Genomic DNA, 16,686 nt, shown 5'->3' on the forward strand with positions numbered 1-16,686 from the left:
GACTCCATTTCAACTCATCAAGGAAGCCAAGTCCCAAAGCAACCTATTACTAATGTGTGTGATGAGTGTTAAATAATAAACTACTGCAGCAAAGAGGCAGATTGCAAGTTCTTTGTCTCTTTTCGGGTCTCAACCTTTTTCATTATTACTATTTTCTTTGGAAAAGGCATGAGCAAAACCAAAGCTTTTTTTTCCTAGCAAATTAACCCACTGTTTTCGTGTACACTCTGTCTTTACAGATTTTCAATAGCTTCCGTGAGCTGTGTACGTTAGTTCTGACTATGCCTTCCTGTCTTTTCCTCTACACATAATGACAGCCATACTGAGCAGCTATTACAGTTATCTCACTTTCTGGAGAGGATAGGATGTAATGATATGTTGCAATATGTGCGATGGAGTTTTGGAGCTAAATACTCTTTGGAGTGATTGATGAACTATTTTACAGTACGCCTGGTACGACAGTTCAAGGCAAGGGGTACTTATCCTTCTGTGCTTCCTACGTTTCCCGTTCCCGAGGTGAACTTAGAGCAAAAGCTTAAAAGGTAATGGCTGGATGGGAATGGTGGTGGAGGAATTGACTGAGACCCAGTAAAGAAAGGGAGCTGCTGCTTAGTCCTTGGCTCGTGGTAGACAAGAACCTTTGAATTATTGTAAAAACAAGCCTGTACATTAGCAGACCTGATGCACAGGTGCAGCAGCTGAACTCAGACACAAAACAGAGTGACTGAATATAACCATCAACAAAAGATTTCTGAATACTTGATAACATCTGAGTCCATTATGAGATTCTTCAAATAACCCAAGGACAAGCCCAGATGCTGATAACCGAAGAGTGCTGCTCATGGCCATGGCAACAGCGCTGTGGTCTTGAAAAAGCCACTCATCTTTACTGTCTCAGCTTCTTATTTGTGAAAGAAAGATAACCCTCACTTATGTAAACAGGTTGGAAAGATCAGATCCGGTACAGAAAAATACCTAAGCAAAGACCGTATGAATCTAACGTATGATTTTTATTTAACAAGCAGCGAGCGGATGGTGGTAGGAACACGTATGTGCCAGTATATCCCACCCCACTGCCACACGAGGATGCCAAGTGACTGCAAAACACTTTAAAAAACCAATCATGAGGTCAGATCAAAGGTCTGTTATTCCACCACCCCCATGGTTTGACTCACTGCACCCCAGATTTTTGCTGTCCTTCATTCGTCCTAACTTCTCCATTTCTCATGCTTGCAAAATTGGTAGGAACATAATGGCTTTCCTTTCTAGGAATATATTAGCACAAATCTGACCAGGATTTATACCAACAATGGGTTATCATCCATGTACATTGATGCAGATTCTATGACATCTATCACACCATGTTCTAAGTGCCAAGGACTGATCCTGTAACGATGGCATCTGGCCCGACTTTAACACACATATAAATAAGCAAGCAAAAAAGTAACATCTTAAACCTGAAGAAAATCAGAAATATTATCAATTAATGTTAAGACTTCTGAAATTTGATGCTGATACTCGCTGGTCAGAGAGGGGTTGCTCTCATTGCTGCCAGTGACTTCTGGGAATATCGGTTTTTATGTTGTGTGGGAAATTAAAAATTGTTTCCATTTCTTGCATGCAACTTCCAAATCACATGGCATTTCATGATTTTTATTATTATTATTATTATTTGTAGTGGCACTTTTTTCCACTCATGTTGCTATTCCCAAAGAATCATGGAAAACAGCAGTATTTTTAGCTGAACTGGGCAATAGGAGTCCTTGATATTTGTCAGCAAAGTGTCAATCACCTTAAAATCCCAACCTCCCTCCCAACAGTTCTCCTTCAGTAAGTAACGAAATTCTTCAGTAATACAAACTCAGAACCCCAAAGCACCAAATTCCCCCTCAGTCTGGATTTGAATGCATAAATAAATAAGGCTCTTGCATTTATTTCTGCTAGAAGGTCATATTATTCTATTCTGCAATTATGGAAAAATGCAGAGCACAGGCAAGATTTAGTGTCTGAGTTTTAGCTGCAAGACTTATGTCAGTAGAAAGGCATTTGTGCTCTTGGGAATCAAAGTGAGATTCACCCATTTGTGGCAGGTGTTTTAAGCACTCAGCCTAACAATCTACCCACGCATGGCACTACAGCAATTCAACGACTAAATTAAATCTCTGAATATTAAATTAATGATGGAAATCTAAAATATTAATATATTCTAATTGAATATTCTCCGATAAATTATCTAGGCATTCTCAGCAATTTGATTTTACTTTCATTTCTTAAGGAACTTTCAGCTGCATAAATACAGCTATTAAAGCAATTCAAAAAGGGAACATTTTCTGCTCAGACAAGAGAACTCTAAACATAAAGAATCTAAAAATTTCTTTCATATGATTGATTAAATCATAGAGCCCAAGACAGCTGAATCATTAAATGACTGCTTTCCTTCAGTCCCTCTGGCTTTAGCAAGGACAGTATAAATTCCCCATGGGTCTGAATACAAGGAAATACAATATGTATAATTACAGCATAGGCCTGAATGCTCTTGTAAGAGAATTTCAAGTGGAGCATTTATGCTGTAGCTGCACTTTTCAATCCATAACGCTGTATGTGCGCGTGCACGTAAAGCCCATAAAGCATTGGGCATCTCCTGTCTTCGACCTAGATTCCCACACGGTACACGCTGGTGTAGCCTTACCAGCTTTGGCAGAGAGGCATGAATCTACCTCAGGATCTGGCTGCCTATTTCTGTGAAATGCTGGAGATTAAGAATGACATCTTTGTACTCCAGGGAGAATGCAAACAAAGGAACATCATTTGAGGAATATATATAGTGCGGTATACGTTTAGAAATTTGCTTTAAACTGCCTGTTTATAAGAAATTTCAAATGGATGTGTCAAGAAAGTAGCAACATATCTTATTTCCCTTTCTCCATTCACCTCAAGCGTGCCAAGTCCTGGTTTGGTAACACACACACACAGAAGACAGATCAGTATCACAGCCAAGACGGTGGCAACACGAATGCTTAATGAATCATTTTCCTGCTAATCTTTCTCTCTTTGGTGTCAGGTCGGTTTAAGGCATGAAACCACAGTCAAGAACCAAAAGCTGTTGCTATCTACCGTTCTTTAACCAGCTTTCAGAGGAAGGCTGTGCCTCTGCAAAGCAACAAAGCATCCACAACGTCCCGTCTCCTCTCCAGCCTCTGGGTTTGCTCCTTCTTATCTCTGTCTGACTGTCACAATAAAGATCAAATTGCCTGATTTCCGAATTTTAGCTGGCAATGCTCACAGGCTACCAAAGATGAGATGTACTGAGAGCCAGAACTAGCAATTTTATTTATTATTATTTTTTGTGATTGGTAAGTCAAAAGAATCACTCATTCCCGTGAAGAACAAGGAAGGTCTAGGCCTATTTGTGATCACCATCACTCTCAGGAAAAATAAGGTCTGATGTTCTTTGGGAAGCATTTGCGAGGCCTTTTCTCAACAAACCTTCTCTCACCACAGACAGACAGATGCCATCTGTCTCACAGCTGGGAGTTCATGGATTCTGAACTGCCAATTTCACAGCAGTTAGCAATGTGGCTGATACAGGAGGCATGAGGGATTTCCTACAATAAAACTATTTAAAACAAGGCAAAGTGCATGCTGAAATGGCCATGATGAGCACAGGAAATGCCAATGCTGAGGGCTGATGGTCTCAGCTAGTGGGCATTTCACAGCTTGGTGTACCTCGTGTATCTCCAACAATGGGTTTTTAGACTTTTGGAGAACTGTCTCACCACCAGTTTCCTATGCTGGGATAGGTATGGCACACAGATAGGCTGAGGAGCTCTACAGGGTGCTACCAACATTTTTATATTAAGTATCCAATTTCACCATATAGTTCAACATATGCTAAACACACCCAAGAGCTCCCTACGAGTTTTTCCAGTGTGCTAAGAAGAGCTCTCTGCTCCATTAACATGCACCGTGCTGCACAAAACCCACCCAATCAACAACACCTCTGCTAAGAAGCAATCCAAGAGCCTTCAGGTATATTACCTTCCACCAACTTTCAAACCACTTCAGGACTTTCTGATTAAATTTACATAAAAATGCATTCTTCCCTCTTTTTCCTTGTTATATACATTAGATTATTTCTAGTATTATTGTGTCTGAGATTACCACCACTCAGGTATGAGAGGGCATGCTGAGCCTCCAGCATGCAATCAAGGCAGCTTGAAAGAGCACCAAGATCCTGTCTTGGTCATCGCTCAGTGGATCTTCATGCTAGCGTAATGAGAAGAAAAAGTTGTTTATCATAAGAGATTTTATGGGTAAACATGATTTTTTTCAGTCCCAAAGTTAATAAAGGCAAGCTGGAAAAAAACAGGGTCTATGCATATCAAGTTAGAGAGAGGTGGCTCGTAAGAGCTCTAGAAAGGTCCTGGAGATTAAGTTGGAAGGTCAGAGCATTGCCAAGGGTGACCGTGGTTGCAGTGGTTGATAAAGAGGAGCCTGGTATCTAAGCGTGCCATGACCAAGGGCCGATTCTGCACAAGACTTGGTCTTGTAAACAAATGATTCTCATGGAGCCCAGCAAGACAGGCCAAGGCTTCAGCCTTGAAAACTGACTCAATGTGCCCGTTAGAAGAAGTTAGAGACTTTCACGTGGATCCAAATCCAAGACACATTTTGTAGTTCAGAAGAGGATGAAATACAAGATTAGCTAATAGATAATTAGATAATAGATAATTAAGAATTAGCTACACATGTAGTTAAAAAGATGAGTCAGTGAGAAAATAGATGGTACTCAGCAAGGGTGCAACTATTTAGTATATCACCTCAGTCAATCGGTGTGCCTGCGTGAGTCATTTGAAGTCATATAACTATGAAGTCATGGGGAAGGAGGGACGTTTCATATTGTTTTTGTATTTTTAATAGGCATTTTTATGGACCTCATAGTTATAATAATGAGACTACCTGACAATTAGTAATGAAATTATCCTCACTACAGTAAAACATTTCACAGCATGTAAGATACTATTCCTCATACAAAGGTGGAAGTGAAGCACAAGGAAATTAAAGCCAAGATTTTAAAAAATGTTTGCAAAATAAATAAGTATGTATCAATACAATTTGATAGCTGTTTTCTCAGCTCAAAGACAAAACCAAAATTTGCAAAACATTTCTTATAAAAAAAAATATATATTTAGCTCATACATGTCAGAGGTTTATTTAAACTCTTTGAAGAATAAGTAAATTTTTTCAGCAGCCAAAACTAATCAGAAATTCCTATTATTACTTTTTACATGTTATTTTTCTGGAATGCATTTCCTAGTTAGTGCAGTTGATGCATACGAACAGACATGGATGTTCCTTTGAAAGAAAAAGCCCTGTAATTAACCGAGTTTTTTTTGGCAGGAATAATGTTGTGACGTCTTCCTTTTTTCTTTTTTTTTTTTTCCTGAAAACTTTTCCATTTAATGTATTTTATCAGAATGAAATGGTTTAATGAGAAGAGAATTATAGCTGATCCCAGCTGAACCAGACAGGGCTGCATTTTGAGGTATGAGGCTCCCATCAAGTCGCATTCACCTTTCCTATCATTTAAACTTCATTCAGGCACAGCCTTGCTAAAAATACTGACAAGTAACTAATCAACTTCCATAAAATGGAATTTTTACCATCACAATAGGAAGCAGGAGTAGGAGGGAACCCAAAAGATTTGCCTATGCATTTCAAATTAGTCTGACCTATAAAAATGCAAACAGCAAAATGGTACTATGAAAATGTACTTCTGGTAGGTCTTTTTGTTTTTTTAATATACAGATTTTTCATGCCATCCCTTCCTCTCCTTGGAGATAACCAGAACCAAACATACCATAACGGAGGGACTGGTTTCCATGAGTTATACCTATAAAACGTAACCTCAAGCAGGGCTCACCACACCAAAAAACACTTCAGTGTCCTGGAACCAGCGTTAGATTTAACGCTTTATATAAACTAGCAGAGAAAACCGTGACAGACTTCCGTACAAATGAGATCTGAGCTGTAACTTCACACGTGCACTTCTAGCTTCAGTTTGTAAGCAGATGGACACAAAAATATTCAGTGCCCAGTGAGCAAAAGCATGGGAAATCAGATCAAAACTGTTACCTAGATTTAGGAGACAGCGAGTGCTCCAAGGCAATCTGAAGATTATGTGGATGGAAATAATCAGACAGCGCTGGTCTTTGAAGATGTTGATTTATCCTGTTCTAGATAATTAAAGAGCATAGTCTAACAGAGTAAGCTGTAACTCCTTGCTAGGAATCACCCAATCTTCCCATTCAGGGGCCGGCAAACAGGCCAGATGCTGCAGAGGAGCAGAAACTCAGCCTGAGCCTGAGACATCAGGGGTCTCTCGCTTAATCGAGTTGCACTCTTTGTATGATCTTCCCTGTCATTACGATACTTTCTGTGTGTCAGGTGAAAAGGAAAGCAGCTCTTTCTAACCCATTTTTTTTCTTTTCCACCCCATTTTTTACTTCAATTTCAGTGTTTCCCCTATCACCTGTATTTAAAAACTGCATTGGGACATATTGCTGACAATCTGGGAGCTCTGTGTTTCCATCAGCTAGGTTATCTTTCCAAGGTTACTGGCAGTTTAAGTGATGAGTATCAATTCTTCTGTACTTACATAAAATTTATTATTTGTCACTTTCATTAATACTGGAGTTCTACATTCCTGAGTCCTTCTGTTTCATCTCCGGACTGTAGGGGGAAAAAGTGCCACAGAGATTTCAGTGCTTATACATCAACAAATTTGCCATGGTAAGGTGGTGCCAAGCTGTCTGCTCGCTGTCTAGTCACAGCTCAAAAGAAATCAGCAGGGAGTGGGACAGGTCGTAAGTTCATTTTGCAAGTACTCCACTTATTTTTCTCAGGAATCCAGGAATTATTCTAAATTATGAATCCAATTTAGGAAGAAAAGTTTGACGCATTAGGCTATTCTCCCCTTCAGATGTTTCTTTAACAATATATTAATGGGTCACTTCATACCTAGCACAGCTGACCACAAAAGACTTCTTCGCTTCCCTCCCTGTTTCTCCAGGACAGAAATAAAACCATCTGCCACCTGGTACTTTTTTAATCCCTTGTCATACTTCCCTAATTGGACAAAGAAATGACACCAGCAATTCAAGTGCACTCAATACTTGGTGAATTGAGAACATGCACCTGCAGTCATTGCATGAGTCACTGCGAGGTTCACCTGAACTTCTAAAGGACTTGGCAAGCTCCTTTTTTCCTCCCAGACATGGTTTGTGCAGAAGAGTATCAGCTAATCTCTGGGAGACAGGTAATGATGACAACTCATTTGAATCTCGGCACTGTTTCAAGACGACTGGGTGAACTTCCTGAGAAGGGATGCCAGCGACACACCACTGCTCCTCAAAATAAGTCCTGAAATTTTATAATTGTCACCATTTTCTTCCAAGGGAAGCGCTGTAGAAGTCTGCCAGGGAATTATTTTTTCTACTGTTTATCTTTCTTCTGCTCCAGAAACTGAAACCAGCACCCGCAAGAGGAATAGCAACATGTATTTATATTTTGCTAACACTTATCAACAGCAATAATATATCAACCAAATGTGTCTGTCAAAGGCCCCTTTCCCCTTCTTTTTCTTTTCCTGTCATCCAATAATCACCACAGAAAACCACGTGGGTGAACTTGATCACAGCGATCATCCTCATAAAGGAACTAGCAACATCGAGAGGCTGAGGGATCCATCTGCAGCGGCGGCAGGCAGCCAACCTCCTCGAGCCCCGCCACACATCTGTACTCCGGTTCTGCGAAGGAAGGGGAGGATGCAGCACCCCCTCATCGCTGGGTGTCACCAAGCCCAATGTTACACCTGCAGCCGTTTTCTGGATGACAGCACGGGCAAAGTGCCATCCTGGCAGCAATGCCAGCGTCTCCCGAGAGACTGGCTGGAAGGAGGCGATTAGGCTGCTGTTTGAGCTCGGGAAGGGAAAACTGGGGCAAGTAGCTTTGGAAAAGAAGTGTTTCAGCAGCATGTAAAAGGTAACTTTTCTTGCACGAGGGAGGAAAAGCAGAGAGCTTCTGCTTTGAGCCAGATTTCCCATAAAGTGAGCTCGGACCCCCTCTACTACTTCACTAGACGCACGCCAAGATTACCACCACTATTATTATCATTTCTATTTCTTCTTTTTTTTTTTAACTTACTCGAACCAGCTGCTGCGGAAAGGGTCCTCTGGAGTTTTCTGGCACGTTGATGGGTGGGATGACCCAGTCTCGCTTTTGCCGTCGCAGGCCGTTAACGCTCTGATGCTGGCGCCATGGGAGAAGAGTGTCGCTCTGCTGCTGCGCCAGTTCTCCCGGCACGGTCTTCCTGCCTTTTGGCTGTTTTGGAAACAAGAAAGCAAAACCAATTAGTTTCTTCCTCACTTCTTAAGACTTCTCCTCACAGCAGTGCCTCCCTGTGTGCAAATGGTCACGTGTAACTGTGAAAATTATTGTTATTAATGTGATAGATTTCTGCACCACGAAGACACAATATGCTTTACTGGCAACTCCGCTGCCACTTCATTTTCACAAATATATGGAGCTGTCACTCTCAAATCAAGATGCCTCCCAGAATATATCGTCTTCATTACACCAGCTGCAGGGAGCTTTAGCGGCACATTGAGGTAAAGAAGTTTCTGCAAATTTCTAATAAATGCAGCCTACCAGAACACAAAAAAGAATGAGAGAGAATTCCTCTACACTCTGTGTCATGGGCTCAGTTTTATACTACTAAGTCACCCCACTCCTTGGCATTAACAGGGTTACAGCAACCCGTAGCCTGTGGTTCTGCAGACATATCTCACTGGAACAAACAACCCACAACCAGGGAAGAGTCAGCTCCATAGCTGCAAAGGTGAATTGGTTATGTTTCTTAGTGCTTCAGGAAGAATGAGCTGGGTTTTGACCACAAATCCCAAACGCGCAACTCCCCATGCAACCTGGGAAGTGCAATGCATCGCACTTAATAATTTCCATTATTTGGGGCGCTTTTGAGCCCTTTGTGATATTTTTTTTTACTATGAATTCTGCCCACTTTCCTGTTGGACACATTAAAATACACAATATGAATGGTGAGACCACAGTTTGGACTTAAGAAGCCTGGTTCATTGTAAGAAAATTTCTGCCTTACAGAATGATGAATCAATGAAACGTAGATTTGGAGAAGTTCTTCAAAGGTTACTCAGTCCCAAAACTTAAATACTCAGTGGTGTTCTATGATTCCAGGCTTTACTTCTGGAAAGTCCACAGAAAACAGAACTATCAAAGACAAGCTTTTTTTCACCATATGGTGACCTGCATTCCCATCGGGAAACGTTTGAACTTTCAGAAATCAGAAAGATTGTAAGCCGTATTCTCTTCATTTGATCTAAGATACAGTGGGGACACTATTCTCTGCATTTTACATATTTTCTCAAGTCACCTCACCCAAAAAACAAGAGCCCAAAACACAAGAACACCATAGCAAAAACCAGCAAATTTTTTTGAGGCTCCTGTAATTTTAAGCCACACTCACTTTTTGTACAACACTCCAGATGTACAAGCTCAAACATCCTACAAACATTTGCAAGCGTTTATCTGTAGGCACTGATTTCAGTGGGAACTACTGCTTCAAGGTTTATGGTTTGATGTAAATCCATCTATTAGCACATTACAATTCATGATATGGAAGTGCAGTGAAGAAGGCAGTCACCTAAAAACTATAAAGTATATGAAATCCAAACAGAATATGGAACCGATTGGTGGCTCCAAAGCTGTGTGGACCTTCTGGATGCCAAAAGCTGGGACATTACAGCAAGGAGGCCACTCATTCAGCTTCCTCGTGGCTCTGATCCGTGTTATGTGTGGAGGGCAGACATCCACTGGCCGCAATGGTTGGAAGCACTTGTGCAAAAACGTGGCTATTTTTACTGCAAACCTTAAAAATGAACCAGTTCCAGAGATGAACTTTCACAGAACAGACAAATGTAGTCCTTTTCAGTCACACATAGCCACGATTCTCAAACCCTCTCTCACGCTAACCCAAGCCACCAAGGTGACTGCTGTTTTGTGTTTGCCTGAATGCTGTTTTACACACACCTTCAACAGGCATCGTCCCTAAGCTGCTGCACGATGACTGCACGACTGTTCCATATCTAGATGTTGTCCTAAAAATACCCACTTAAGGGTGTAATGAACAAAGAAACAGCATCATGATGTGGCAGTGTAAGACTTCCTTGGGATACTCAGAATATTGGTAGGCACTGTTGAGCTCAGCCTTCCTATGGGATGCCACATGCTATATCCAATTGAGTTTTCATCTAAAAAGGGCTTTATGACCAGGAAGGTGTCTTTTCTGAGCACTGATGAAAACAATGTTATCTAAATAAGATACTAAAAAATAAGTGTCAACATGAAATAGGACTACCAGACATGAGCTACCAAAAAGTGGATATCCCCCTTCTTTTTTTAATTGGCTTCTGATTCCCAAATGGGGATCCGTTGAGAGCAGGTATTTGGATCAGTTTATATAATTGGCAAGTGAGCGTGGGGACAGATTATGAAAGGATGGTCAAATAATTTGTGCTCTGCTGAGTTTACACAGAGGAATGAGTCTGAACTAAAGACAGACTTGAGAATTAACACGAATCCCAAAGCTCTGTGTATACTGAAATAATTAGTGTCAGCTCAGCAAGGCAGTACCAGACTTTTTAGTCTTTATGAAATATTTGCTGGCAGGTGACTAGACAGTGACTAGCTTGCTTGTCACTCTTGATGATGTTTTCCTCCATTAGAATAAATCATCAACATGACTCTGAATTCGGTATGTAGAATTTCAAAAGCGTCTCGCAACAACAATTTTTTTTTTGAACAACAGCTCTTTTTTATCTTCATTTGTTGACAATGCATTCTCATGACCTTAATTTCTCTGGTGTTGTTTAAATACATTGTACATGCTTTCTGCTGTTTAAAAGCTGTGAGACAAATGCAGTAACAAAGTCTGGTGAGTACAAATGCCAGAACTATTCAGGTCTCTGACTGCAACATCCCAGACATCTCTGGAATAATAGCAACAACTAACTGCAAGCCCTGGAAAACTCTCCCGTACTTTTGAGTTTGAAAGGATATAAAGATCAACTTGGAAGCAGAATGTGACACCAAATTAAATTAAATCTAAAATACAGTTTCCGATTCTGTTTTTTTGCTGAATAACAGTTCTCACTGAGATAACAACTGCTCCTTCTCTCACGGCCTTACTGCCCATATGCTTTCCAGAATCTCAGGCAGAGATTTCCAAAAGATAAAATACTCCTCTACCTTTTGTAGTGTCATCAGCACACAATCTGTCCACAGCCCTTCACACAACCAAATCAAGCACATCCAGCACTGCTGCTCTAGGGTGGTTTCACTCCTGTTGCGTTTGTGAGAAGCCACCCCCACTCTTACATCCAGCAAAAGGATGACGGGTGTTGGCAGCAAAATAGAGAAGCCAGTCCGTGAAGCCCTGTGGAAAACTCAGTCCACTCTCCATCCTGAAAATTACCTGGCGACATTTACAATTTGTTACAACAGGAACAAACACTAAGCATGGAAGATGCGAGCGTGGTCTTTGGCAATACACAGGCAATTAAGCGAGGATATAACACAGTGAGATAATTCAGCTATTATGCCTGTTTATTACTTCAGGACGTTGATAAACTAGAGAAATACAGCTGAACCAAACCAGATGAAAACCTTTACATTCAAGGAGAAAAAGTGATTACAATGTGTGGGATGAAGAAAAACAACAGGAGAAAAGACCATATTGAGATGTAAATTTGTTATGAATTTGGATTTGGTGTGATGTAATGCCTTAGGATTCATATTAGGGCAGGTTTTTTTAGAGCTTGCTAATGAAGTGATGTGAAGCGTGCTGTGCTAGCTCTATTATTTAAAGCCTACATTCTGCAAACTTGTGATCAGCACTTTGCTCCGAGTTGTCCAGTGTCTCTTCCAATGGGCTTGTGGCCCATAACTGCAACATATGTATGCACAACGTCAATGTGGGCAAATGACATTGCATCTTCTGCTAACAAAACACTTCCTTCTCTTGAAAGCGTAACCACAATAATCGTCATGAGCAGCTGTAGGACAGGGGAGGGTCTCTCAGAGACCCTTCTCTCTCAGTTTGATCAGGAAATCACACTGGTGAGATGAGGATTAACTGCAGCACAGTGTGGTAGAATCTACTCTACGACTCCCCTTGCCACTCCTTGAGGGATGTGGGGGCTATCGGTTAAACTTAAAAATAGGCTGAAGTCAATAGAAAACCTTTCACTGACATGGCAGGTCAAGCTCTCAGAAAGCAACATGAGGCTGAAGACGCACTCTCCTCTCTAAGGTTTGTGCAAAGATCTTCTTTCTCAAAGGCTGCACCACAGAAGGTGTAGGGCTTCCCTGGAATCCATGCCAGTAACCTCAACAACATCTTTCAGGAGTAATTTCCAGTCTCTTTTCAGTCCAGCGCTGCATTTAATGATGATGAGAACTCTCTGCTGCATTCAGAAGATGACATGTAGTTAAACCTCTAGAGACTGTCAGACTTCAAAACTAGACTTAGGAAACTTTACTCCAAACCGGTGAGCCTGCATGGTCCTCCAACCAACTCCATTTACACCATGGCATTGAGCAGGGAGGGAGATCCCTTGTCTGCAGCTAGCACTGGCAATAAAAGACAAGTCAGAATAGCTGCCTAGCTAGTCTATAAGCTCCTGCCAGTGTTAGTTCAGGGCTTGTCAGTCTTTCATTTGTTGGGAGACTTGGACTAAACTCAACCCCTACTCAAAAAAGAGGTAGAAAAACAATTCACTGAAAGAAATGGACACGTGGGATCCCTATAGCCCCTCAAGCCGTATCCTGCTCGTGAAAAGAAGGCTGCGGCCACTGACTTTTCACTAGTCCACAAATAAAACCAGTGAGTGTGAAGAAACACCAGCTTTCACCTTCCGCTACACTTAGCAGTAGCCAATCTCGCCAGCTGGCACGTCTCCCCTCCCAGCCAACCTGCCTTTGATATCCGTCAGCCTCTGGCTACAGAGACATCTGGAAGTTATTATCCAGCAGAGCGTATCACAAACCCATTTACATAATATAATATCATATTTTGTGTTCCTGCTTAGCTGAACATTTTGGATCACTGTAATGTTTGGGTAAATAAGCCACCATTCTCTGCATATAAATAACAGCGCGTCTTAGGGTACGTTTGTTGGAGATTATTAATTTTATAGGGCTCAATCCATGAAACAAAATGCTCCAGATTCAGCAGTAAAATACATTATTCTTGCACTTGGAATAAAAAGCACCTGCAATAGGGGGAGAGGTAATAAGGCTTTTATCTCCCATGTATCAAAATTATTTACGATTTAGCTTGTGTTTTATTTATACGCCAGTCGTCTTATTTCCATAGGATCTTTTAACACTTCACACTAGTCATTTTTCAGAAAAGAAATAATACTTGGCTTCTTTTGTTTCTAGTGTCACACCGAGGGTTTAGCTGAGGCAATGTGTTTTTAATATATTTTTATCAATATAAGGGGATACAAAGCCACCTTTAGTCCATTGCTTAAGTACATTTCCCTTCATCTCCTGTATTAATACATATTTTGAAAACCGGTACCATTTTCTAACAAGGAAAAAAATGTATTTAAAAATATTTAATCTGAAGCATTTTTGCTTGTTTCCATGGTAGCTGCGGAAAGGACAGGAGAAAATGATATTTACCAAACAGAAAATAAGACAATGAAAATATAGCTTAGTTCTTTAACAAAGGGAACACGAGAGTGCCGCAAAATAAACATTTGCATGAATTTTGTTCTAAGGAGACAACATTTTGCTGACATCAGGGACGGCAGTGGAGGACGAATGAGCCCTTTTTTCCCAAAATGCACCATTTCGCCAGTTTTTGATCTTTTAGCAGAGAGAGATATTTCATTTTGTGTTCTCATACAGTATAATGAAAGGGTTGCAGAACAAACAGCAAATTTATTTATTTTAGGGTAATTGATTCTTTTTTATTTAGGTCATTGCTGAATTTGCCAAAGTTGAAGACAGGAAACAAGTAGTTTTAGGAAGATCAGACCTTTTATTTTAGACTTTTATTTATTAGAGTCATTCTGTGCAAGGGTACTCTTTAGGAACTGCCCAGGTAAGGAATTCATTAGCTGTTTTCCTCCTTATACACCTTCTGGAAATCTTTTATGCCTATCTATATTAGCTCTATTTACTAACAGTTGTAAGCTGTGGTAAATTAAATCAAAGATAGCTTCACGTCATGTCCCATTACCATCACGGCATAAATCACTATTCATGAATGATTTGTGTCAAAGTGCTCTGAAAACTCGTGTTTTAGCAGCAAGATGTTCCAACGCGCACAGTTCTTCAGCAGGGGCATTAAATTAATGTGTTTGCAGAGAAGCCACTAATTGACAATGAGACGTGATTTTGGCAGTAGACTTCCACTTTAAAGATAATGAACAGTGTTCGGATACAGAGAAGAACCCCCTCTGCTCCTAAAACTATACTAATAATTTCTGGTATAAACAGGAATAGAGGGAACCAATCCTGACAGGATATTTCAAGTGCCAAATCAAGCTGTTTGATCATTATGACTTACAAAAGCAAACAGTGGAATCTCAGCGTTTGTGACCTTTATCAAATCTGGCTACGTACAGTCAGGGATGTTATGTTTGGTTAGGAACTCATTAAACAAAATTACCTCTCCATTTATAGAAACCATACAATTACAGTATAAAACATTTTAATTAAATCAGCTAGTTAAGCAAAAATTCATTACTTTTTTTGGGTTTTTTTTAACCAGTTAGCAGTGGGGTTGCATAGAGCAGTTCACATTAGAGTCAATTAGTAAGAAAAATTGTCAGATTTGGCAAGTGCATGAGCTTCCAGAAAGTATCAGCTGACAGGAAAGGAAAAGTTTGACTAAAACCTAACAGAGTTACTGCCCCCAAAGGAGGAGAACGAGCCACATAAATGCACACACGTGCATCGGCCATGCCAAATGCCCCGCTCTCCCAAGGAGTCTGTGTCAAAGCACAGCAACTGCCGCTATGTGCACTGTTCCTTGATAGCTGAAAAATGAGGCATGCATGCAAATTTAAGGTTGTTAGGTAGCAGGCTGGCTTTGCAGGCTTTGGAAAATTTTATCCAATGTAACTAATAAAATGTGATCAGTGTGACTGAAGAATCACAGCGTTCCTTAGTGCAGGGCTGCAAAGCAAGGAAAAAAACCCAAAAAACAGCTAAAAGCAGGAAATATTTAAATAGGGAGAACATCACACTCCGGTTTGTAAGTTGTGCAGGAGAAGATCCTTTCTTTACAAAAGGCTCCACAGGGCCCTTTCATTAAATGAAAAGTTAAGTTTGGACTCTAAAGAAAAAAGACAGCCACTGGCTCTGGGCATAACCCACAAGGCTGCCATGGAAGAACCTCCTTAAAACCCACCCCCACGTTCTGGTTATTGTCTTTGATCAGAAAACCTAACCAGGGTAGTGGTGCAGGTAAGGACACAGACCGCAGCTAACATGCAATCTCGCATCCTAAGCCAGAACATGGCTTTTCAGGTGGCTGCTGACCAGGTGACCCCTGTTGGGACAGAAGATGTTGATTTCCCAGTGCAAATTAATCGAAATTCAGAAGTCACTTGAACTCGCCCACACCTTCCGTTTGCCTAAACATGTGGTAAATTATCCCCGTGTTATGCTCAGATCTGATAAGTCACCAGAGCGCTTCAATACGCTTGGCTTTTGTAGTAGCAGAACAAGGACACCTGCAGGCAACGCACACTCACGTTCATTACTGAGCAGACATGAAACACAAAAGGTACCTCTCAGGTGAGGGAAGTTTCGGCTGCTGTGTAGAAGCAGAGCTGTGTTGAAACTCGTTCTATGGCACCACACCACATTGATGATTAGAGGTATCTCCTGGGCTGCTTTCAAGATTTCAAATGCTGCTCTTCCTCTTCCATTCTCTGGAAGACTCACATACCAAAGCAGGTACATAAGAAATCCATCTGCCTTTGGTGGAATCTTTTATGGTTCCCACAGGCTTCAAGCACCTGTGATAACTCTTCTTGTCATTGTCAGGCTCTGAATACTGTAAGAGCCTTCAATGAACAGAAGAAGATGACGTCACCCACAAAGCACAGCTCTCGATGTACTTTTCTTTCTTGTTTTAAGCCTTGAACGTCTTATCCCAACATGAAAAGTTCTGATGAGGCTGTTTCCTTGCAAAGCTCCCCGCATCAACTTGACCTTTTCACATTCCCTTTGTACGATCTAATCTCGCAGTGCTTCTTAGGTACGATTGTTTAAGAAACATCTAAATTACTGTTGTACTCTACCTTGTAGTGTTTACAAAAAGACACTTCTATCTTCAAGTTAATGCCATTCTCATAATTGGAAGAAGCCATACACAATGGCTTCAGAACTACAAGTACTTTTGAAGAGCATGGCTATTAAATTACAGAATACTACATACTTGCTACCTATTCACATACATATAGGACAGGAATAAAGGTGGTAGATCTCATCATACGCTATACAGTAAAAAATGCCACTGCAGCTTGCTATTAACTCATTCTGCACATATCCTATAAAGGAAAAAAAACA

The 16,686-nt window shown here is 40.8% G+C and overlaps 1 protein-coding gene across 3 annotated transcripts in view; it reads right to left on the bottom strand.

Moving 5' to 3' along the window:
* CDH4 (cadherin 4) overlaps window positions 1-16,686 on the bottom strand; it is a 447,572-nt gene that overhangs the window by 153,784 nt on the left and 277,102 nt on the right. For all 3 annotated transcript variants that reach the window (XM_054081611.1, XM_054081614.1, XM_054081612.1), the window contains one exon: window positions 8,206-8,382. In XM_054081611.1, the coding sequence (XP_053937586.1) occupies window positions 8,206-8,382 (177 nt within the window). The remainder of the gene's footprint in view (window positions 1-8,205; window positions 8,383-16,686) is intronic.

The sequence above is a fragment of the Cuculus canorus genome, chromosome 16, assembly GCF_017976375.1.
Source record: "Cuculus canorus isolate bCucCan1 chromosome 16, bCucCan1.pri, whole genome shotgun sequence".
In the NCBI taxonomy this organism is placed as follows: domain Eukaryota; kingdom Metazoa; phylum Chordata; class Aves; order Cuculiformes; family Cuculidae; genus Cuculus; species Cuculus canorus.